This window comes from Armigeres subalbatus, chromosome 3, assembly GCF_024139115.2.
Source record: "Armigeres subalbatus isolate Guangzhou_Male chromosome 3, GZ_Asu_2, whole genome shotgun sequence".
In the NCBI taxonomy this organism is placed as follows: Eukaryota; Metazoa; Arthropoda; class Insecta; order Diptera; family Culicidae; genus Armigeres; species Armigeres subalbatus.
In genome coordinates this window covers 359,149,226-359,173,736 of record NC_085141.1, presented here as the reverse complement: position 1 = coordinate 359,173,736, position 24,511 = coordinate 359,149,226, and the positions used below count along the sequence as shown (strand labels likewise).

The 24,511-nt window shown below is 41.0% G+C and overlaps 2 protein-coding genes and 1 pseudogene across 2 annotated transcripts; 2 read left to right on the top strand and 1 right to left on the bottom strand.

Moving 5' to 3' along the window:
- The first annotated feature begins 594 nt into the window (after positions 1-594).
- LOC134226218 (essential MCU regulator, mitochondrial) lies at positions 595-2,248 on the top strand. The gene has a single exon (XM_062706836.1). The coding sequence runs from the start codon at positions 698-700 to the stop codon at positions 971-973; it is 276 nt and encodes a 91-aa protein (XP_062562820.1). The 5' UTR covers positions 595-697; the 3' UTR covers positions 974-2,248.
- Positions 1,834-6,502, bottom strand: LOC134226217 (protein flightless-1). The gene is made up of 5 exons (XM_062706835.1): positions 6,128-6,502; positions 3,259-6,063; positions 3,047-3,197; positions 2,579-2,857; positions 1,834-2,509 (listed from the first exon to the last, which is right to left on the bottom strand). Exons 1-5 carry the CDS (start codon positions 6,445-6,447, stop codon positions 2,375-2,377), a joined length of 3,690 nt encoding a protein of 1,229 aa, XP_062562819.1. The 5' UTR covers positions 6,448-6,502; the 3' UTR covers positions 1,834-2,374.
- Positions 6,503-7,395: 893 nt separating this feature from the next.
- Positions 7,396-8,457, top strand: LOC134222856 (methyltransferase-like protein 17, mitochondrial; annotated as a pseudogene).
- Positions 8,458-24,511: the final 16,054 nt, after the last annotated feature.

Below are 24,511 nucleotides of genomic sequence, written 5' to 3'. Positions count from 1 at the left end.
AGCATCTTGGAAACCCCTTGAGCGGGGGTTGTATTTATCTGGGTGCTGCGGATAGAGCCGCTTTTCTGCGCTCAAGCGAGTAGAGGGATATTTTGAAATCACTCCCATAAACAAAATTATTTTGCAGTTACTTGGCTGTCAAACATTTCCCGCTCTTCGAATTTCTCTTTCCACGCTGCATGAGGACGCACAAATGCGCTAGACTCTACATGACTTAACGATTGTTTAAATACATTCATGCTCCAATCAGCTGCTGAATCTCAAGAAATTTCGTAACGAGTGCTTTTTAGTTGCATTCCTACTAATTTTCCACTCGAAATATAACGTGAGAATATTTGTTACAAAGAATACAAAACTCAAACAAAGTTTATTTTTATTTTTTCTCCAAATAATAACGATACTTCTCAATATTAAATCAGAAACGAACATAACCACAATCTTCAATGTTTGGCTCCGGCACAATAGAAATTTTTGGCTTCAGTTTGACAACCAAATCGATTCTATCCGCACCACCCAGGTATTTATAAAGTGTAAGCCATCCCGAACTCCGACACTCATTTGTTTGTGAATTGTGATTGGTAGCCCTATCGCAAATGTCATAATCGTGGTGACAATAATAATCATTCGTGCGCGTTTCAGTCAGAAAAGCATAATTTTTTCGTGATTCCGTCTGTCCGGATTCATTTTCGCTAGAAAAATGGTGCTCTCTAATGTGGTCCGCGTCGTTGGTCAACTAAATTCGGTCGGTACGCGCTCCGGCCTGCTAGGGATTCGTCAGCTCCGTCGGAAGTACACCTACCGAAGTGGCGCACTCAAACCGATGCCCAATGTCATTCCGTTCGGTTTGTTCGGAGTGGTGCTCACGGTGATTCCGGGACTGCTAATCGGGGCCACCATTAGCAAGAACATGGCCAACTTCCTGGAAGAGAACGATCTGTTCGTGCCCTCGGATGACGATGATGATGATGACTAAGCAGGATTGGATTATCCGGACACAATCGTTCAGAAGAAGCTGCTTCTTTCTCCCCTTTGCTGTGTTCGTTTATCGTCTTGATTTTTCTACCTTGGTTTGTGGATCGATATTTTTAGAAGCAGTGCGCCGCTGATGATTTTTATGTACGGTAATGTCAGGGGTTGATATTATTTTTGCGTGCCAAAATACAGTCTCCCCACAGCTATGGATCGTTTGCCGTTATGAATTAGTGCAAAATTATAATTCCCGGTTTTCCTCGCCAGGAACTAGACGGTTTCAGAAGTAAATGGGTAGTTCACGATCCTGCGCCTGCATTCACAACGTCAAAGATTATACTGGCCAATAAATGAAGAAAATTGTAAAAAAAAGCAATCGGTTGAAAAGATAGATAGGTCAAGATTAAAATTAGCAGATCATTCTTACAAGTAACGGATGTAAGGGCTGCTGATATCCCTGGTGCTATATGTTTCAAAATATTCATCAATATAATAAATTAAGTTTTACAATTTTCTCGTTGAACCCCTATGAGATTTTTGGTCACAATTCAAATAATAATGTATGTTTTTTGACCGCCGATTCATAACTGTGGGGTGTTTTGTTATTCTCTCTCAATTTTTTTTTGCGAACAGATGGTAGATTACAAAATAAAAAATGCAGTAGACATTCGATAACTGCAAGCAGTGGGACACTGAATGATATTGAATCTATCAAACTTCAGAAACATGTCGATATTAATGAAAATTTGTTAGCTATGCGAAAACATGTTACAGTTATCGAACGCCTATTTTATGTTTTTTGTTCTAATTCTCAACGAAGTACTAAGTTCGAAAACAAAAATAGCACAATAAAAAAGCAAAGCATGTGCTTAATATTTTTTTTATTTGTGAGTATGTTATTATAATTGTATATATTGTTGCACTTAAACTTATGAATGAAATCGGTGAACAATTTACAGATTTAGATTATTTTTTTTCAATTTGCTATTCGTCATGGATCAAACTATAATTTGACAAACAGGTTTATTTACAGAACTTCCCAAAAGTTGCTTTTAAAAGTTAACCAGTTAAAAAATATGTCCAATTGAAGTTTACACAAGTTACGTAGCATACAACTAACCTAAGAAATTGTTATGAATTTTATTAACGCGCATGACACAACCGTGAATGAATAAAACTTGGTAAACAATCTAACCAGTAGCTGCTGACCGAGAAGTTGAATTCGGTTGCAAAACACGAATAACATGTTTAAATAAATATAATTTCGAAAAATTAAGTACATTCTTGGGTATTGCTCAGACACTCTTGATGATTTCACATCCTGTCGACGTCCCGTCTTCGCATTTCTTGGTGCGTTTTTGTCTTGTGGTAATTCACGTTTTGTTTCATTCATCCCACGCTGCAGTTACTCAGGGGGTCGTTTGTGCGCACTCCATCCGTGGAAGCACTTGGTAAACCGTTTCGATTCCTTGTTCTTCAACGTGAGGAAAAGCTTTCGAGGACGTTCCGGTTGTTTGATGCGCATGTGTTGGATGTAAACCTGCAGGAAAAGATCGGACCAACGATTAGAGGAAAACATGGCAGAACTTTATCAAATTGACAGAAGTACCTGTGCGGATTTGTAGGCCAGCTTGATTTCCACCTCGCTGCAGCGTGATCCCAGCCAGAGGAACACCTGATCACCGTTGTCCAGAATCATGATGTCGTCATCGGCGAGATCGTCCTGGCAGAAGTCGGAGCACTTCTCTGCCACGGTGAAGTAACCTTTTTCGTTCGAACAACGGAACAGCCGCGTATAGTTCATGTACTCGGCATCGGTATCGTACGGTTTTCGGCCGCCCAGTGCAACCCAGAAGAAGTTCTCCGGTTCTTCGCCTTCGTGAAGAATCTGTAGTGTAAGAGCAGAAAATTATCAAAATATTCCATCAAAGCTTCGATTTAAACAAGATCATCATTTATTTTTATAGGCCAACAAATGTTTTGAGGAATCATATGCATAATTGTAAATAGATAGAGATGGGATGCTGTCAGCCAATATATGTTAGTGCCCGGCTAACTTAGTGGTATCGACAATTACCTGCAAGCTAACCCAAGGATTGTTAAACATATCTTCCGCAATCTCCTGGATCAAACGGGACTCCTCATTAGTGGTTTTTGATCCGATCCACACGTATACTATTCCCGATTCGGAGTCATCATCCGTTTCGAACGGCACAAACAGTATGTAGCTGCAAGACACAATGAATCTCATAAATAGTGTACCTTTGCAATAAATCTTATATACAATACCAGAACGCTGAGTTTAGTAACGTTGCCTCGGTCTTGACCTGAATCAGACGGGTGCAAAGCGCACTACCATTGGACCGCAGGTGATAAAATTCGACGGGCTGCTTTCCTTCCGGTGTCTTCTGCTTCTCCTTTCGGCGTCCATTTTTGATCACAAACTTACCCTTGAAGTGCGACATGAATTTGAGGTTCTCCTGCTGCTGATGGATCCGTACTACCTCCAGCTCCTCGCCGAACATGGATTTAAACTTTTTCTGCAGCGTGAACGTGAACGTTAGCCATCCCATATTGCCGGCTTCACGCCCCTGCCAGAAGTAAACCACACACTGAATCTCCTCCGCTGGTGGTTGCGTAGATGAGGGCTTCAGTTTTCCATTGCCTACGTTATCCACAGCATCTGTGGTCTCTTCATCTTCGTCGTCATCTACCGGCAAGCAGTACCGACAAAGAAACACATAACACTCTCCAGTGTGGAAGATTCCAAGCTCTTCCTCCGGTAAACGGACGAATTTTTTGCCCTCCAATACAAACGATTCCATAACATCTAAATCATAGTTCCAGTCGTCAGCAAGCTGTTGGGCCTCGATCAGCGTCATTGCCGGTTGTCTTGGCATAAACAGTGCAGCCAGATCCGCTTTGGTCTCCTGCTTTTTAGCCCACCCTGTGAGATCGGCCCCAGTTCGGGCAACGGATTGTGCCGTTCGGGTGAAGTCCACAGCGATGATCTCCTCCCAGCCGGTAAACTTCGATCGGTAGACTTGTGTTTCGGTGCCCTCTTGGACACGGGTAATCAGAGCATATTCCGGACGCTCGATCATGTTGAACAATTCCTGCGAGAGCTTGATCGCAGCTGCCCGAACCAAACGAGTGGATTTCTTACCGAACCAAACGAACAGGTCCAAATAGCAGTCCAAGATGTAGACATTTTTGCTGTTTAAAATCGTGTGATGCAGTGTCTTGTTTGGAATTTCAACCTGGGGTAACTCGAGGTAGCCCATCCCCAGCTGAATTTGATAAAGCCTTGGAGGAATGGGTATAAAATCTGGGTCCACGTGACTTGATGGCTTCTCATCTGGTGCTTGCCCATCGGAGAATCCGAAGGCTTTCCAGAATTCCACTCCTTCGCTACCTTGATATTCCTGGTAGATTTCTGCCTTATTTTTGCGCTCGTTCTTATTAATTTTCTCGGCAATTAAACGGGCTTTAGACTTCAGTGTATTTTTGGATTTACATCCGTACCAGACAAAGATCTGCAATCCTGTGTCCAGAAGAAACACGTAACCCGGATCCAAGCATTCGTAGGTGACCTCCACGGGCTCCAAATGAATATTTGCACCTGCATCATGAACCCTGTACAGCCGCACGATGTAGACCAAGTTTTCAATCGTGTAAAAGCCGGTAGGGGTTCGACCCCCTTCGATATACGTCACCTCAGTGTCGAACAGAGCCAAGAACTCATCCGATTCATCGGCTTGCTCCTCCCGAATAGTTCGACATCGCGCCCCCAGATAGTTCCTCAAATTGACTGCATGTATCGCTGCGCAAGCCCTTTTATCTAGTGTTGCTTTAGTGCCAATCCAGAAGAATATCTCCCAGGTTAACTGCCCAGCATCATCGTGCGACGTCTTCAAAACAATGTAGCAATCACCTTCGTAAAACTTTCCGTGCGCTGGTTCTTCGATCTTATTCGGCAAAAAGTTTTCAATTTCCCAGATAGTTAGGCCTACGTATTGCCCGTCTTCTTCCTCGAAAATTTCCGAGTAATCCACCGGGGGTTTCTCCAAACTTTCGTCCCATCGTTTAGGTTTCAAATTTTCCACCTTCTCGTCATCAAATCCGAGCGAGTTTTTCTCTTTGGCAATGTCCTGCATACCCTTGAGAATTTTCGCCGAATCCTGCTCCGTAGAGTCGGTTCTAGCTCCCCGCCTGAGTCGCAGCTTCCGAGCTATCGGATCCTTACTGCTGTTCGCGACTTGAGCTTGTGCGGGAACATTCGCACCCGCTAACCTCAGCTGCGTTTGCAGCGAGAAATCAATGTTGTAAAACGCTAGACCATCACCGCGTTGAACTTCCACCGGTTTCGGCGGCATCACAAGATCGGGATTGTTCCTCAAATCCAGCTGCTCCATGTCCGTCAACAGGTGGATCGATTCCGGTAGCGTGATTAGCTTATTCGAGCTTAGATTCAGCTTCTTTAGTGAGCCACATCGGCAAAGTCCTTCGGGAACCATCTCCAGTTGATTGTTAGAGGCAGAAAAGACTTCCAATGCACCAAGTTTCCCTATGCTCGACGGAATACCTTCAAAGTTCAACTGATTATCGTTAACGTACAGACGTCGAAGGTATTGGAGTTTGCATAGCGTGGCCGGCAGAATGACCAACTTATTGCGCGATAGATTAAGGGTCTCTAGCTTGGATAGATTCTCTATGAGAGGCGAAATGTCTTGGATAATGTTGTCGTTCAGGTTTAGTCTCTTGAGGTTGGCTAGATTGTAGAGGGCGTCCGGAAGCTTGGGAAGTGCGTTTTGAGAGAGATCCAGTTCTTGGAGATTTGACAAACTGTCCAACGATGTGGGAAAGTTGTTTAGAGTACGCTGTGTATTGCGCATTTGTAGACAGACAAGATTTTGTAGCGAGGGCAACTGTCGGAGTTGAAATAGCTCCAGTGGATTATCGTTCAGAATCAAGGTTTGAAGGTTTGAAAGCCGTCGCGTCTGCGGAGGAAGTGTCTCCAACTTATTGCATGAAAGATCCAGGAAAAGAAGGTCTGTCAAGTTGATAAATAACGAGGGAGGGATAGTTTCGATCCTGGAAATAAAAAACCGATTGAGAAAACGAGTACCATTACTGTTAAAATACGTTAAGAACTTACTGATTGTTACTTAAATTAAGAACCAATAGACTCTTGGCTTTTTCAAGCCCTTCCGGTACTTCTTTTAGCTTATTGTGCGATAGATCCAACGTCGTTAGTTCTTCCAAGTCGAACAATTCGTTCGGAATTCCGGAGCTTTTGATGTTATTTCTTCGCATATTCAGCGACCGCAAACAGTTTAGCTCTGTTAGTTCCCCGAATAGTTTCTCCAATTCATTATTTTTCATCGAGAGGTGTTCCAACTTCATCAGTTTTCCCATCTCTTCCGGTATTTCGTCAATTCCGGTCCGGTCCAGCTTAAGCCACTGCACGCCGGACATGTGCTTGATATTTTTCGGAAATCTTCCATCCTATGAAAATAAAAACAATCCTAATATTATGAAAGCATGAAAGATGTATTAAACAAAAGTCATAAAGTTCGTTTATGAACAAAGCCAGGCATAGCATTTAAGGACCCCAAATATTGGATTGAAAGAGGGCACATATAGAACATTATTTGGAGCTTCTTAGTAGAATGTCTTTACTTGTCATAAGACAAGTTAGTACTATCCCATTTCCACCATTTGCCAGTGCTGGAATTCAAAGGAAAGGAAAGGACACTTTTCACTATCAGATGAATTGTTGAATTGGTGCTAAAAGAGGATTCAGTGTCATCTTATAAATGAGCACATAATGTACCTCGAATTATGATACAGATTGACACAATTGAAGCAAATTCGTTCTTCCATCAACAACAATCAGCAACGTAGTCACGGACCATCGCATGCTCATTTCTTATGAATGAAATACAAAGTGTCGACGAAAATCTAGTTACAAAATAGAATTATCAGTAGAAACCAATTTCAATAGAACAATGAAACTCAGATGTTGGCTATTGTCCAAACTGAGTAAGTGGATTGAGATTTGCAGAATATACTCCTTTAGGCGTAGTTCCCTTTTCTATAGAATTATGCGTACTTTATAGTTCTAAAGAGTATTTCTGAATTTACCGTATTTGGTAAGTGCTCCGTTTTGCGTAACGTAATTTTGAACAGTTAAAAAATAAATGACAGATCAACGTAGTTTGTTTATAAATAAAGTAAAATTTATGAAAAATGGCAAGGATCGTTTATAATAAAAGGAATAAAATGTTTATTTTTTACCTGCAGGTATGTATTTTAATTTTTAGAAGTCTTTTCAAGCTTCTTGATCGCTTTATAGCGTTGTCTATACGATCTCAGAAGTAAACTCGCTGCTTCCGTCACTGGACGAATCCACGATCAGCATGGATGCCCGGTAAGTTCAAGCCAAGGCAACACGAAGGAGCTAACGACTGGATGCATCATTTCCAGAATCAATTATCAGTGCTATCTGACAGGCTGCAAAAGACCATCCGGTGAAAGCACTGCAGGCCGAGGAATAAAGCTGGACAATTTTTTACGATCGCGTAGGGCGCCACTAGGAACATGCAATAAGGCAGAAGATCAAAGACTTGCGACAGTCCGTGGGTGAAGACTAATCCAAACTGGATTTCGACGATGTGTTATTATTTTAGAGTGCGTGGATCGGAAAAATGAGTTTTCTTTTAACACAAGCACAGTTACGAAATTCTACACGATTTGTAAATTGCTCATGTTCTGTCCTTCAGTTGTTTTCCCGGTTTGTAAAAAGGGCATGATAAAAAATAACTTATCAAATTAACGTTGCAGAGGAACGTATAACCTACATCAACACAGTATTGAGCTCAAGCAAAAGCAGGCAAACAGCAAATCTACGCCTGAAAGATCGTCTACACAATTTAAAGTTTGCAATATTTGCTAGGCCGATCAGCAGCAGAGTATGCCGTGTTAATGCGAATATGTTGAAAATCCGGCATCGGGACGCGGAGTTCAAACCGCGTAGTTTTATTGACTTTGGGTCTGGTGTTGGAACCGGTACGTGGGCTGTGTCCACTTTGTGGAAGGATCACATTTTGAGTCGTGTCGATTGACGCTTCCGCCGAAATGAACGAACTGGCGGAATTGCTTATTCTGTGGCGAAATTAACAAGGCCATGAGTTTGAGGACCGTTTACTACAGACAGTTTCTGCCAGCATCGCGCAATAGGTACGACATCGTGTTGGGTGCGTTTCGCTGTTCGAGCTTCCATCGAAGAAGAATCGTCTTGGAAGTTATAGAAAATGTGGAACAAATGTGACGGCTATTTAGTTCTGGTAGGCAGGGCTCATGTGCGGATCTCATTGATTGAGGAAGCAGGGAATTTCTGTTGAGAAATTTAAAACCAGCGAAGTTGCATACCATATTTTCACCGGTAAGAAATTGGTTGTGATGGTTTATGTCACGGAAGCTTGAATTAAGCAGATATGTATAAGAAAACACATTCTGTGTTTTGTTCATTGTTCATTTTATCAATTTTATATTTATCTGTTTCGTTTTAGTTCAGCCTTTCTGTGTGGTTCAGCTCTGGCATTTAATTGAATCTCTGTTTCATTTTCTATTCATTTCCCCATCAACAGCATTGCCTCGCATGCAGTTAGATGACGCACACCGTGCAATTCGAAACAGGTGCAATCCGTTACCGTTAAAACGAGGGGCGAGTCTCCAAATTTTATATCCTACGTTGTGTTTAAAGAGAGAGCCATGTACCCACTATCCCCGCTTGGTTAGGCAAACATTGGTGAGATGAAGACATTCGATTTGCAGAATGTTACTGAAAACAGAGAATTACAAGAGATAATTTCTTACTTCAAAACAAGAAGTAAGTACAGAAAAACCGTTGATATACTGAAATATTTATTAACTTTTTTTGTAAATTTATATCGATGTGCTCGGCCAGTAAATGGGTGACAATTACGAGTAAAATAAATGATATATATGAAATGGTAAGAAAATGTTTGTACAAATATTATATAAAATTTAATAGATGGTATACTTTCTAAGAAAAACTGAAATGAAAAAGTATCAAACATTATAATCCATTCTTAATTATCATAAATGATGATTTCAATTATACTTACTTACTCATGGGTCCTAGCACTCCGTGCACTGTTTCCTTTCAAGGAAAAACTGATCGAAATTATTTTGGCTATACAAAGCATTTTAAGATTGATCGTTCTTCAGCAAAGTGATTCACTGAGTATTAATGATTTTTATGTTTCTATTTTGTGATTAATCCACCTACGTGGGAAACAAATGATTTACAAAATATTTACTTATGCTGTCTGAAACTCGTTTTGAAACGTGGTGTATCAGGAGAACATTCTACAGCAACAGATGCTGTGGCCTCATAGGTAATTAGATCTAACGCGAGCTTCATTTGTGGTGATTATTCTGAGTACTAGGTTAGGAATATCCGAAATGATGTGCAACCACAGAACTTGGACAACAAACCTTGTAAAATTTTATTTAGGGCTTGATGCAGTTTAGCAGAACCTTTGATCTTTCGATCTTTCAGACTTTCTCAAATTTTGTTTGTATATTCGAAAATCTTGAATCAGTCGTTGTGAATAATGTGGCAAGCTTTTTGAGAAGATCGGGCTGAGACAATCAGAGGATAACCTAAACTGGAAAAATGTAGAACAAAATTGAAACATTGATTGACATTAATGTTTTGTTGATCAATATATATTTGGTAATTTTAATGTATATGATTATTTATACCTTCAATCGCTATCGCTGCTACTACTGCTACTGCTTCCCGTCGAGAAGCCCTTTCCGACGCATCTCCAGCCCCAATAGTCCAGCTCCAGCATTTTCATAAATTTTTTGGACTTTTGGTCTTTTCTGTGAACAGAATAAAACGAAACCGATTAAATATTCCGTTTTTCAGTACCTGCAGTTCGGACTCAACTAGAACAAATTTGATATAAACAAAGCATTTTTAGCCAAATTTGGTAGCCTTTCCTTCTTGCCATCACGTACAGAGCTTGTGCATCAGGCGGCGGTTTTCCGCTGCCAAAGCCTGGCTGCTATCCCGTACCGGATCCGAAAATTCACCCGTAGACGGTTTTTGCTGGGGACTTAGCCTGCTGCTGATGATGACGGGCAGCGCTGGGTTTTACCATCATTGGATACTGAGAACCTGGAGGCTGTGAAAATGGGTTTGGGTATAGATGAATGAAGATGCTTTATATACGCACACCGCTCACACGCTTATTGCCAAAGGGGGCAAATGTAAGTTACGGTGATGCCTCAGTTGTTAATTACCAACCATTCTAACCATTAATGACTGAAGCACTAGCGGTGCTCGCTAATCTGAACAAAATCTGTATAATTTATATAACGTTGGGATACTGTACTGGATTTTAAATTTACCTTACTAAATAACGCTTATGAAATTAACTACATGCGATAAATATATCTATGAACGATAAATGCACTGGCGTACTATTGCACTATGGTCCAGGATCAGTTTACCGAAGATGCATTTACGCAAAACTTTAGAAAAAATGTTGTTCTACAAAATTGTTGGAACAGTAAGGCTATCATTATGTGCTATCATTTCTCAGGAATACTGACGTATGTATGTTTTACATTATGCATTATTTATTATTTATTCCAGATAAGGCCGAAGTGGCTTGTAGGTATATAAGTCTTCTCCATTCAGTTTCGTTCCGTGCCGTCGCCAACCACGCAGTCTGGAGGTCCGCAAGTCTCTTCCACCTGATCGATCCACCTTGCCGCTGCCTCACCGCCTTGTTCGTGGATCTTGCGCCAAGTATTTCACCGGTTACTGTCACATTCACGCTGCGTCCGCCACCGCAGTCTCCGTCGCGGTGGAACGATGGATGGTTCTCCAACAGCTGATGCAACTCGTGGTTCATTCGCCTCCTCACGTACCGTCGCCATCTGCACCCCACCATAGATGTACGCAGCACTTTCCTTTCGAAAACTCCAGGTGCGTTGGTCCTCCACGAGCATCGTCCAGGTCTGTGTCAAGGACTACCGGTCTAATGCGTTTTGTAGATAGTCAGTTTGGTACGGCGGCGAACTCTATTCGATCGGAGCGTCTTGCAGGTCAAAGTACTGCGATTTCCAGCGCATGCGTCTCCGAATTTCTTTCTGGTGTCATTTTCGGCGTGTTACCAGTGAGCCCAAATGGCTCTTCAGTCTGATCAAACTTCCATCATCTTCTCAAAGTTACGTGTGATAATATCCATGTCGTCGCGAACCAAATAGGACGACTTTTGAAAATGTTACCACTCGTGTAATCCTGCCTTCGTATTACCTTCAAAGCTGTTGAATAGCAGACACGAAAACCATCTGCCCGCCAACCACCTGCAGGGTTTCAGAGGACTCGAAATGCCCTGAAACTCGAACTACGCACATCACCCGATCCATCGTCGCTTTGATCAACCGTATCGTTATCCGGAAATCCGTCGAATTGTATCATATGCAACTTTGAAGTCGATGAATAGATGATTTGGGCACGTTGTATTCGGCATTTCTGCAGTATGGCGAATGGCGAACACCTGGTCCTGTGGAGGTTCAATAAACCGCCTGGTACTGCCCGACTCTTGTTGGTGTGATCGACATAAATTTGGGAGAGTATCTTGTAGGCGGCGTTCATAGTGGATTGCGCGGTAGTTGCTACAATCCAGCTTATCGCCCTTTTGTAGATGGGACACGCTTCCTTCCACTCCTGCGGCAGAACTCTCCTCCCAAATCTGGTAATGACCCAGTGCAGCGCTCTAGCGTCCTCACCACCGTGTTTAAATGGCTCTCCTGGTAGTGGTCAGGGCTTTGTTGTTTTCAGCCGCCAATCTCCTCCTAGTTTCTTGGAGATCAGGCCGTAAAGTCATGTCATCGCGCGTTCTCAGGTCCATCACCATACCGCATCTTCGTCTGCCATGCCCGTTCAGGTGTTCTTCGTGCTGCCACTGGTCACCTCGCTCTTCGTAAGGTTCCCGTTTATGCCTTACCATATCAGGCTGTGGCGTGGCCTTGAACGGTTCAACTTCTCATAGAACTTTCGTGTGTTATTAGCGCGTAGCCATGTCCGTCTCTTCACGGTCTCGATCTTCCTGCTGGCCTTTTTCCCGGAAAATCGAGTTTTTTTGTCGCGCCCGTTTATGGTCCTCGTCGCCCTCGTGCGTGTTGCAGCAATCTCGCCTGCTGCATTCTTCTCTTCTCAATTGCTACATTCGCCGCATGATCGTTTCTCTGACCGGGCACCTTGCAGGTGCAGCGGTTGCTGTGCTATAATGGCGGATCGATATCTCTCAGCCATCTTCAAGAGACGCTGCGCCTGGCTGTTTCCGTTGGATGCCCAGCTGCTGGCGTACTGATCTACTCCTTGTAGCCGCCCAATGTTGTGCGGCATCGACTCGACGCGTGTTGTACACTGTCGAGTTTTAGCGGGCATACTGCGAATGAGTGGTCAGTTCAATATTCAGCTGCGTAAGTGCGGACGTTCGTGATGTCGGAGAAATTTACCGTCGATTAGAAGGTCGATTTGGTTTTCCGTTTCTTGGTTAGGTGATTCCATGTGGCCTTGTGGATATTCTTACGGGAAGAAGGTGCTGGACTACCATTCCGCGGGAGGCTGGATGCATCGTTGCCGTTCCTTCGATACGGTGTGCGACTATCCGTCTCGATGACTGGTCTATACATTTCCTCCTTCTACCTGTGTCATGTCACCGACGTGATTTTGACGTCCGCAGGTGGCATCCATCGTATTCTGCTCCAGCTGAGAAACGCTTCTTTCTCGTCGTCAGTCTCTCTTCGTGTGGCAGGTGCGTTGATGATGCTATAGTTGAAGAAACGGCCTTTAATCCTCAGCTTGCATCCTTGCGTTGATTGGCCCACCAATCACGCGTTGGCTTGATCTTGCACTGAAGCCGGTTCCCAGCTCGTTGGTGGTGCCACAGCTTTGTGAAGGTAGCTGCTCGATGCCCTTTTTCCACTTTCTGTTAAAAAAAAATATTTTTAAGGTACCCTTCTTGCCCGTAGGGATGCTCATCTCTTATGTATTATTTGAGCCAGTCAAAAGCAGAGTCTGGAGTTAAGTCACATTTATCGGATTTTACAGTTCTTAAATTACGGGTTCTAGTCTAAATGTTCGATGAGACGCAACAAAAAGAACTTGTATTATAAGAAAGTAACTTGCTGAGAAGGTTCAGTATCATTCTTGGATGCTCATCTTGCCTCGTCCTACCTAACTGATAATGTTTCCGTATACTGGACCTTGTTTACGCACATATCGATTGTGTATATACCTGGACCTTGTCCACCTTATCTTAATATTACTTTCCCAGCTTCTATCTTCCGGAATGTAATTTTACCCTGAAGAGATAGTCTACAATCAGATCATTTAAAATAGCATTATAATGACAGTGGTACTAATTTCTGGGATAAATTGAAACCTATGGCAAGTAGACATAGGTCAAACGTATAGCTCACAATCCTCAAATTCCTAGCTCAAGAGCACCACAAGGCCAATTTGAATAACACTAGAACAGTCATCAAGTGCAAATTCTCTCTATACAGCTGATTTGAGAAACTTCAATGTATCATAGGGCTTCATAGGAGCGATTTATTCAGATGCTAACGATACACGTGCGGCGATCGTAAGAAACATATTATCCTGTCAAATTCACTTTCGACTTGGGGATTTTCTGAGGTTCCCCTGGGACTTCAGTATAAATGCTAAAATGGAATCCTTGGAACTGTAATTCCTAACTACATTATATTGATTACATTACCCTGTTAGTGGTGCAGTCTCAGGGTTTAACAGAAATTCAGTACTCCACCGCTTATCCGCCTTTTAGGTATTGGTCGGCGCATGTTCTGAAATGTGAAATTCCCTGTATCACCTGTTGAGATGGATAAGCAGCTGGCTGTTGAGATGGATGGGAAGAAATTGGGTATTTGTTGCATCGGTGTTGCTGCGGATCGGAGAGGTCGTCGTCTTGCCGTAGATGAGCATCATGTGAAAATTCTTCGTCTGCTGCATTCAATTGATGACCGTATGCTTTACTGTAGTGCTCTTAGGTTGGTTAGCAGCTATTTAGGGTTGTTTGTATCACGGGAGGCGGTCGACGTTGCTGGGGGGCTGTCAGTTGCACTGACTGGACAAAAACATGAACAATTAGGATAACACAACTTTGCAAAAAGCGGACTGCATGCTACATTCAACAGAACCTTTTCAACCTTTATTGCTTTTTGTTGTTGTATTTTTTAGGAGTTATAGTTTTAGTCAGGGCATTCGTGGGTCTTGGTTATAAGGTACCATACAAATATTATATTACGGATCAGTGAATACAATGCGTAGGAGGTTAAAATATGTACAAAATGGCTATGGTAACATCATGCTAAGGAGGATTACATTTTCTCAAGTTTGGCTGTTCTTCCAGTAAATACCGAGTGGGGACTGCTGGCGGAGCCTGGGTGATGCGGATAGCCTCCAGGTGGAAGATGGGATGGAGCTCTAGTTGAAAAATGGAATAATTTGAACAGAAGCTTATTCAATTTTTTTTTTTTTTTTAGAAAGAAAAGAAAGCTGAAAGCAAATGAGATATGCTACATTAATACTTGTTAATAATAAATTTCAGATGTCTGTCACTTGCAAACCGTCATTCACGTGAAATATTGTAAAATATTCTCATCTATTAGAAATCTTGACAGAATATCGTCTTAATACCTAGACGAAGGTTCTTGTTGGTTGTGCTTATTTTTTGCATGTTTGTGGTGTAGAATTACTGGAACAGTTTCATGAACAGTGTTCGTCAGATTCTACCTGATAGTGACCGTGTTGCCAACAGGATGCCTGGCGTCGGGTGTATGGCGGTGTGGAGGCATTGGGGTGGTGCCAGACTGAATCCAATCTGTCCAGGAGGTGACGGTGATATGGTGGCGGGTGGGGATCCACTGGAAGAAACAATTTAAGTTGAAAATTGTAATCTTCTTCTTCTTGGCATTACATCCCACACTGGGACAGGTACCCTCAGCTTGTGTTTCATTAAGCATTTACAGTTATTGCGAGGTTTCTAAGCCAGTTACCATTTTGCATTCGTATATCATGGGGCTAACACGATGATACTTTTATCCCAGGGAAGTCAGGACAATTTCAATCCGAAAATTCCTAACCGGCACCGGAATCGAACCCAACCCTCAGCATGTGTCTTGCTTTGTAGCCGTCTTACTTTACGGCCAAGGCCAAATTAATATAAATATTTGATTTTTTAACAGATTTTGATTAAGTCTGACTAAAAAGATTACCTGATATTCATATACTTGCGTTTTTCATATTCTGGCATTGTAATTGATTAGAAAAAAATTGAATATTTTTTAAGAATTTCGTTGCAAGTCATTCCACATTGCTGCTGTCTGTCTGTCATTGCGAAATAAAGACTAAATAATTCAATTTTTGAATTGTAGGGTTAGGCAGGGCAAGATGGGTCACACAGGGTAATCTCGTCGAGCAAACTAAAATTTAAACATTTTATATGCATAGTGAATATCATAAGTAATAGGTATGTACTAACTGCGTTGAAATAAATAATTTGATCGAAAATTAAACATTCTAACATGAATTTTGCAAATGGGACAAGAATGGATCAGCATTGTTGATAGAGAGCATAGTTCGTATTCAAAACATATGTTCCATTGCTGATTCAATCATTTTTACTTTTATCTTTGAGCATAATGATTTTAAGTTTGTCAACAATTTTTTTGTCTTTAAGAAAGTCAAATACTTCAGAATTTATTTTTCTTAAGAAATTACAGACATTTTAAATGCTAATTGCCATTTCTTAATCCAAAGCTTAAAATTCATTTTTGTTCACATAAAGTCATGGCAACAAACTTTTTCAGAAAAATATTAAAGCTCGTTTAGTGGAATGTATTAAACCGTCTAAGACGAATTAAGTACTGTCCATTTAATTCCACCAGTTAATTTTCGTTATCTTTGCAGATCGTATTTCGACCACAACTGTGTGTCGTCTTCAGTCTTGTGCTTGTGTCAGGTCAGTCAAGTACAAGAGTCAAGTACAAGACACGTGAGACTACCACTTACGGTTGCCCAATCATCTGTCTTTAGTAGATAAATGGACGATATCGTCTTAGACTGACTATCTGTGTATTGTTGCGCAGGCATGAGCATAGCCCAGGCATTTATGACCACTTTGATTCATGAATTTGCTACTCCGTGATTGACTGGAACTTGCGAGTTAACCACAGAGAACACAATAAAATGGGGCTTGGACTAGCTGCCCATTCTCAATGTACGCACGTTTCAGAATCAAATATCTAAAAGTCAATAACGGCGCCGGCACGTCCTTACGGTCATATAAGGAAGGGGAAGTTATTGGTCGACTCTCGTTGCTACTAGAGTTAAAGAACACCTCTGCATCTCACGATTGTCTTGGGATAGGATATCATTTTAGTAACAAGGATAGCTATCTGGATTCACTTCATTAAGTAGTGCGATCTATGGGATGAAACCGCCTCTCGCTGTCTGAAACTTTCACTTTCTGATTTATTCACTCACCCGCGCAAAGCAGAACAAAATTACGACGACCAGCCGATCGTTTGCCGCACAAAGGCAAAGGCAAACTTCGACGACAATGATCCGCTTACTGGAGAAACGACCGGATAAAGAAACAAACTTGCTCGGTTGACTGCTGCCCGCACAAAGCAAAGCTAAACTTTGACGACCGGTCGATCCGCTGACTCGAAACAAACCAACACACTGAACTAGTGCTTTACACCAGCCGCGCAATACAAAACACAAAATTTCAACCAAATCCTTTTGATCGTTCATGCGTTCAAAACAAACCAACATGCACTGATCTAATTAACTGCTACCGGCCGCTGATACAAATCCTCAAAATTTCGGCAAATCAGCACGATCGTTCAGCCGTCCGAAACAGAACAACACACACTGAATTTAATTAACTTTATTTCTGGCCGCACCAATGCAAACACAAAAATTTCGGCAAATCAACGCGATCATTCAACCGTCCGAAACAAACCAGCACGCACTGAACTAATTAACTACACTACCATGCGGAATGCAAAATCACAAAATTTCAGCAAATCGCGCGATCGTTCATGCCGTCGAAACAAACCAGCACGCACTGGTCATTAACTTTACTACAGCGCAGTACCGTCTCAAGAATTTCCAGCAAATCGCGCGATCATTCAGCCGTCCGAAACAATAACCAACGCACTGAACTAATTAACTTTATTTCTGGTCGCGCAATACTGTACAAAATTTCAGCAAAATCGCGCGATCGTTCGGCCGTCGAGAGCAAGAGCCAGCACTGAACTAGTGCTTTACCACCGGCCGCGGAATACCGTCAAAATTTCGGCAAATCGCGCGATCGTTCGGCCGTCGACTTCAAAAAAGGCCAACACACTGAACTAATTAACTTTGTTCTGGCCGCGCAGTACGCGAACACAAAAATTTCAGCAAATCGCGCGATCTTCGGCCGTCGAAACAGAGCCAGCTTTGCCTGAACTAATTAACTTTTTACTACCGGCCGCGGAATGCAATCCGCAAAATTTCCAGCCGTCGCGATCGTTCAGCCGTCCGAAACAGAGCCAACACGCACTGGAATTAATTAACTGTTTCTGGCGGCCGCATATTACAAAACACAAAATTTCGGCAAATCCAGCGCGATCTTCAGCCCGTCGAAACAAGAGCCAACACGCACTGAACTAATTAACTACTACCATGCGCGGAATGCAAATCACAAAATTTCGGCAAATCGGCACGATCGTTCATTGCGTCAGAGAAACAGAGCCAACGCACTGAACTCAATAAGCTTATTTATCTTGTGTGTTGTGAATAAAACAACAAAATTAATTGCGAAATTTAACATAAATGCACCAATGTTGTTTTCAAAACAAACCGAAAATATATTTAGTATTAATGGTTTAATAGTTGTTTACGTTAAAATAACACCGACGATTCTAAAAATCGCTTTTGCTTACGGAGTTAAGGTGACCATCTTGCGGAATTTTTTGATTGACAGAAAAGAGACTTCTACATAATGACTCAAAATAGAATAAAAAGTAGATTTTTTGTTACTTGTACCCCTGGCTTACAGATTATAGGCCTATTTTATAGATCCGTTGACTAAATTAAAATGTTTCTATTTGAGCATTGAGGGTTCACTTGTAGGTGACTCTTCTTGCCCATCCTACCATGATTCACAGCAAAACATTTGAATCTCAAATTTACTCATTTCATTTTAATACATCCTATTGATAAATAAAATCAATAGGTGAGTATGCTATAAAATTCCATATCCTTCTGTCTTCCAAAATACAAATAAAATTAATTCCATCGGAAAACTGACAGATGCGACCAATGCAATGATGCTTTTCTGTATACTATTCCAATGATGATGATAGTCCTGGCACATACCCCTACAAAGGTTTGAGCCAGATGATTTATCTTTAAGATAATTAATAATTATCAATTTTAATCAGATTTAGCAAACATAAACGATCAGTCTGACACTTCAAATGATTCGAATTATCGTCACCATTTAATAAAATCTTGATTAAAGAAGTACATTTAGTTTACTAAAGTCGTTAGAAATTTTCCACCAGTCCTCTAAGAATTAAAACGCTGATCTGCTCAGACTGGGAATGAGAAAGTAAAATGCATAATTACCCGTCTTTTATGCCGTGCAACTGGAATGCTTAAGAACGTTCACAGTAATGCTAAGTTCGTTCACGGAAGCGTTCAATTTTCAATTGAGTTTCGTTAACTCGATTCTTTAGTATAATTAGCTCCATGATGTGTCTTGAATGTAATGAACAAGCAGCGACTTTGAATCGGTATACTGCACCAGTCAAATAGTTCATACTCCTGTCTGCGTTTCTGCTAATACCGTTACACTTTCTTTGCACAGCTCTAACTTTGCGCATTTCATGATTCTTTTATTTATAGAATACATTTAGTTAATTTGAAATATAATTACAACTTGTCCAACATAATATACATGTTATTATTTCAGTGCCATTTTGCACATTTCATTTTAATGGTTGAAATGTATGAAAACAGTGAAAAATACCAAATGGTATTCTTGCTTTGATATTAAGTGAGCGGTCTGAAAACTGTATTTTTGTAATTTTCTACGTTCAGGTGACAACTGATTGCATGGATCAATAATTCTCAAAACATTGAAATATCTCGCGAGAATTTATATTTGATATTTATATTTTCGTTGAAATATATTTATGCGCAATGTTGAACCATTTTCAATGTGTACTAATTTTGCTAACTCAATATTTCTTCGATATTTTCAACATTTATGAATCCGTGCACGCTGCCATACTTTTTGCTTTTGATTAAAGAAATTAAAATTTAATCAACTCGTTCGACTGATAGCCTCATACAAATAGTTTCCTTACTGTAGTAATGTATCATATTATTGTTTGAGAACCAAATTTGGTACAATTTAAAATAAATAAATAAATTGAACATCAAAGCAGACCCTTATTATATTTGCTTTATAACTTGAAATTTCTAACACAAACGATCGTCTATCATACAATTTTTCCCCATCCAAATTTTATTTTTTCAACCAACTGGAAAAGAGTTCCCTTAAAAAAAAAATTTTTGTTGGCTGTGTTCGATATTACATAAATATGAATATATACAACGGGCAATAAAACATACCAAGTATGTCAAATCGTAAGAAAATAATACCCGGGCATCCTCATTTTCTCAAATATGCTCATATATGCTACAAATGGAATGAGCATGATTTATAATCGTATTAATTGAAAAAATAAAATTTGGATAGAAAAAAATTTGCGCGATGAACTGATTGCTTGTGTTAGAAATTTCTCAAATTATTATAAGTTAGGCATATAATAAAATTCATAGCACGATATTTCAATTTTACTATTTATTTTAGGTTGTTGTGCAAATTTGGTTCTCAGAAGCAATAATATGATACTACATCATGGCTATTTCAGGCGGATAGCTACTTTCTATAAGTCGAACAGGTTGATTAAATTTTGATTTTCGTAACTGCGCAAAGTATGGTTGCGTGCGCAATGGCCAAAGGTGGCGTTTTTTCCTGCTACAATCGTACGTGATGCTGTGGTTTGTGGGCAATTGGAAATATGCGCATACAAAACATCTAATTACTACTGGAACTGGTTGCTATTCATTTGAGCACTTGAAGCTGCTTTTCTTTTGATCAAACAGTTTTTCTTGAATCTACACACCAATGTAATGAATATGCATGAAAACATGATGCGCCATAGAAGACAGTACGCTATAATGGCTATGCTAAGAGATGTCACATCAGTAAGTAAGAATTGGTCAGTGTTTCTCCTTACCTGGCATCAAGTTCCCGGATAGCAGTGGAACGGATCCAGCCGATAATGCATTCCGTCGTAATCGAATGGACCACTGACCACCTGTTAAAACATATCTGGCCGAATGCCAAACAAACGATGATTAACGTGCAAATGTTTTGGTGATCGCGATCTTGTACTGATTCCTCGACCAGCACCAATTACGTCAGACATTGCCCGCGTTGATGGGCACCCACCATGCGTTCCTCAGCACCCACTTGATTTTGCAGCGTGTTTTGCACGATCCGCAATTCATTGGGCGAATACTGGGTACGGCGTGACGTCACATCCCGCAGGTTCAATGCAGCGCCCGTTGTATATTGATCTGGCACCTGTAGCAGGTGTGACCGTGTAGACAGCGCCGATGAACGAAAGCAATCAATATTATCAAGATACGCATTAACGTTATCAATTCAGGCATTGTGATAAGGCATGGGTTTTGTAAAGGCAGCACAAATATATAGAAGTCAAAAGCCGCGAATTCCAGTTTTGCAAAATTGGGCGTATGATTCACTGCACTGTATTTTCGCAATGGCCACTTCTAACGGCGTGATCCTAGTTGCTGAGCAGCACTGGATTCTGCGTTCTCGTGATTTGACGGTAATTATTGCTTTAATACGCACCATTGATCCGTATTGAAGGCCGCCTGGTATGAGGCCCAAAAATGGAACTGCAAACCGTGTTCAATATCAATTGACTTAAACAAGGTAAACTATAACAAAACAAGATCGACTAGATAGATTGTCGGTGGCACCTACTCAACGAATACACTGGAACTGGTCATAGCTGAAACAGTTGATTCACCGAAGAAAATTTTAGCTCAAAATATATCCTTTTAAGTACCCCGCACTGTCAATAACGATGACTGGCCAGGCACTGACTAATAGAAACCTGTCGATGAGAGATATGGTATGTACATACATACAGCTATTATCAGTCAGTGTTTGCTAAAATGAAATGAATGAATGTTTAGTTCATGAGAGTGCTGTCAGTTATGGAATGATGAGCAACCATCCAATATACATATTGTCAATAAATGTGCTCAAATTGAAATACTAGACAAGTTAACGCACAATGTGTACACATAATTGTTTATATACATAGAATGTTATATATAGAATAGTTTATAGAATGTACAATTATCATGGCCAATTAATGATACCATATTTGAATAGTTACAATATAAAGGAATATACTGCCGTAAACAAACCAATCCCATTGCCATATATGGATTCATAGGACTGATGGGACTAAACACGATTCACGGCAGTATGGACACTAAAATATTAAACTTGTTGATGATCCATACAAAAAAAAAAAGTATATTAGAAAAGATTAGGAATGATACCATTTTAGGATATATTTCCATAAAAAGTTAATATCAGATATTTGGTGAAGTCACATAGAAAATATCATTATCTTTTTTTGAGGTTGTTACGGATACATGGATTTTTGCGATTTTCACCGATGCGGTAATGGTTACATTACAGTTTTGAACTTCCGCGGAACTAGGTTCAGGTGAAATTTAATAAATACTAACTTTTTAAAGTGGCATCAGTGGCGTCAATGAAGAAAATAGTCTGGAGTCAGTTTTTCAAAACTTTTTCGAAAAAAAAACTGTCAGTTGGATGAAGGCGTTTACTCCAGAAATTACACTCTAGTACTAGAGGAATTGGGAGTTGAGTGTATGGTGAGTGGAAGCATTTTTATGAATGGGTTTAGCAATGTTTAGGCATTACCGGCGACTTGCGATTCAGTACGTTAATTTGATCGATTATTATCGAATCTATATGATTTGATCCATAATGTAAAGTCCAGTATCATGATCATAAACGTAGCTTATTGTCGAAATTTTGAAATAACACATATCGGACCGAATATTCTGACATGCCGTATCGAACGACAACGGCCAACGATGCATAAACTTTTGCAGCCTCCTGGAGATGGTAGTCCAAGTACTTTCCTGCCCAAGAAGATATCCACAGGCCACATAAATCATCTAATCAAGTATAGAAAAGCCCAAATCAGCCATTCTAATCGACCATCGGTAAATTCTTCTCCGACTCCGAACATGACGCCCTACCGCGCTAGTGCGAATGTTAGATCAACGACCACTACCTCATTTCGCAGTATGATCTGCGCTCAAAATGCTAGGTACAGCTCGTGCAGTCGTCGCCATGGCTAAACGTGAGGCGGCTACAGACGGGAATACGACCATGCGAACTACTTCTGATAGCACTCTGGCACGAAGAGCAGCTAGAACGCGCGTCTCTTGAAGATGGACTGGAGATATTTCGATCGCCATTGGGACACTTTCGCAACCGCTGCACTGGGCACGGGTGGCTCCGATTCAGAAGAACGACAATTATGACGGCGAATATGGAGCAGTTAGTTGAGGAAAGAATGTCTGGCATGGGCGAGATGACTTGCAGACACCGCACGAGGGCGGCAGGGCTGATCGAGCAGCTGCGACGAGCAAAACTCGATTTTTTGGGGAAAAAGCGCTTACGGCAGACGAAGACAGAGACTGGAGAGAATGACCGCGCTAATAACCAAAAGTTCTATCAGAAGTTAAGACCGTTCACGTAAGGCCGTGCTAGCCGATATGTGAGCCATAACAGGAACCTTCTTACACGAAAGTCAGGTATCCAAAGGTGGCGAGCACTTCCGAAGACACCTGAATGAGCGATATGCAGGACAACGGTGGTCGGTATGGTAATGAACCTGAGAGCACGCGCGCGCAGCTTAACACTTCCGCTCCGATCTCAGGAATATCCGGAGGAGATCGCCGGCTGAAAACAACAAAGCCCTGGGTTGACCAACTACCAGGAAGCTGTTAAACACGTGGTGACACTGGCTTAGCCTGCGATGGTGATTTACCAGGTTGGGGGGTTCTGCCGCGAGTGGATGGAAGGTGTCGTGTCCCATCAACTAGAAAAGAGCGATAAGCTGGATTAGCAACTACCACGCAATCACACTTCTGAACGCCACAAGATACTCTCAAATTTTGTCGCTCTCAATTGCAAGAGGATTCGTGGTAGTACTAGACCGATTTATAGCACAGATCAGGTGTTGCTACGACAAAATGGAAAACATGGCATTGATGCGGCCAATATATTTCTCCTTTATCAATGTATTTATAACATATAGCGCTTTACTAGAGCTCGCCTTTTTCGTTCAACTCGCCCTAGAACTAATCAATATAAACTAGAACTAATATACAGAACCTGGTGGCAAGGAGTCACTTTTTTGGTGACTTGTCCCTTGCATTCTAGTCATAAAGTCTTGCATCCAAAAGTCTACTAAAGTCTTTATTTTTCGGAAAATGGTCCCACTTCAGTCGCTATTTTTGCATTTTGCAGTTGTAAAAGTTTAAAATCGAATCATTGTAACTATTGACTATCAAACCGTCAAATGTAAATCAGTACCTAGTAATATATTAAATTTTGAAATATACCAAAGAAGTTCCAAGTATGTTGTGAAAATCGTGATTTATTTTCGATTCATATCAACTGAAATCTTTTTTCTTCACAGATGAAATAACAAACACCTAAGTAAAAGTAAGTTAAAGGAGTATTGGAACCAGAGACCACGTATGTTAAGGGGCGTGTACCTTGGTAGCCAAAGGAATGGTGGAGCAACTTCAATTTCCTTGACCATATATTAATGTGCTGTTCCTCTCACAAGAATTTTGGCAGAGGCTTACATGCGCCAACTCACTTGACTCAAAAGGATCGATACGTAAATCGAACTGCAAATATGAGCGATCGTTTTACGCACTTCGAAATGTCATCATGAAAAAAATGGATGCTTGATGTTTTTGCAAAATTAATCCAATTATATTTAATCAGATACCAAACGGAAAATCAAATGTTAGACGTGTAATGAACTTGTTTTGAGAAATGTATAATAAATTTGATATAGCTCATTGAACCTTGTCATGAGACCATGCCAGTGCACCATATCAGGAATCAGCGCACGATGAAGAGCGGTTGGAGAGCTATACGGTTGCTGACATTCTTCTCGCATTGTACCTCGCCTTTGTTTCCTTTTGCAATATTGCTGTGTTGCTCATTTATTA

Coding starts and splice junctions, on each gene's coding strand:
- LOC134226218 (XM_062706836.1), top strand. CDS start 698: ATGGTGCTCTCTAATGTGGTCCGCGTCGTTGGTCAACTAAATTCGGTC.
- LOC134226217 (XM_062706835.1), bottom strand. CDS start 6,447: ATGTCCGGCGTGCAGTGGCTTAAGCTGGACCGGACCGGAATTGACGAA. Junction 3,198..3,258: donor TTACTAAACTCAGCGTTCTG/GTATTGTATATA, acceptor TGTGTCTTGCAG/CTACATACTGTTTGTGCCGT. Junction 2,510..2,578: donor TGGCCTACAAATCCGCACAG/GTACTTCTGTCA, acceptor CTTTTCCTGCAG/GTTTACATCCAACACATGCG.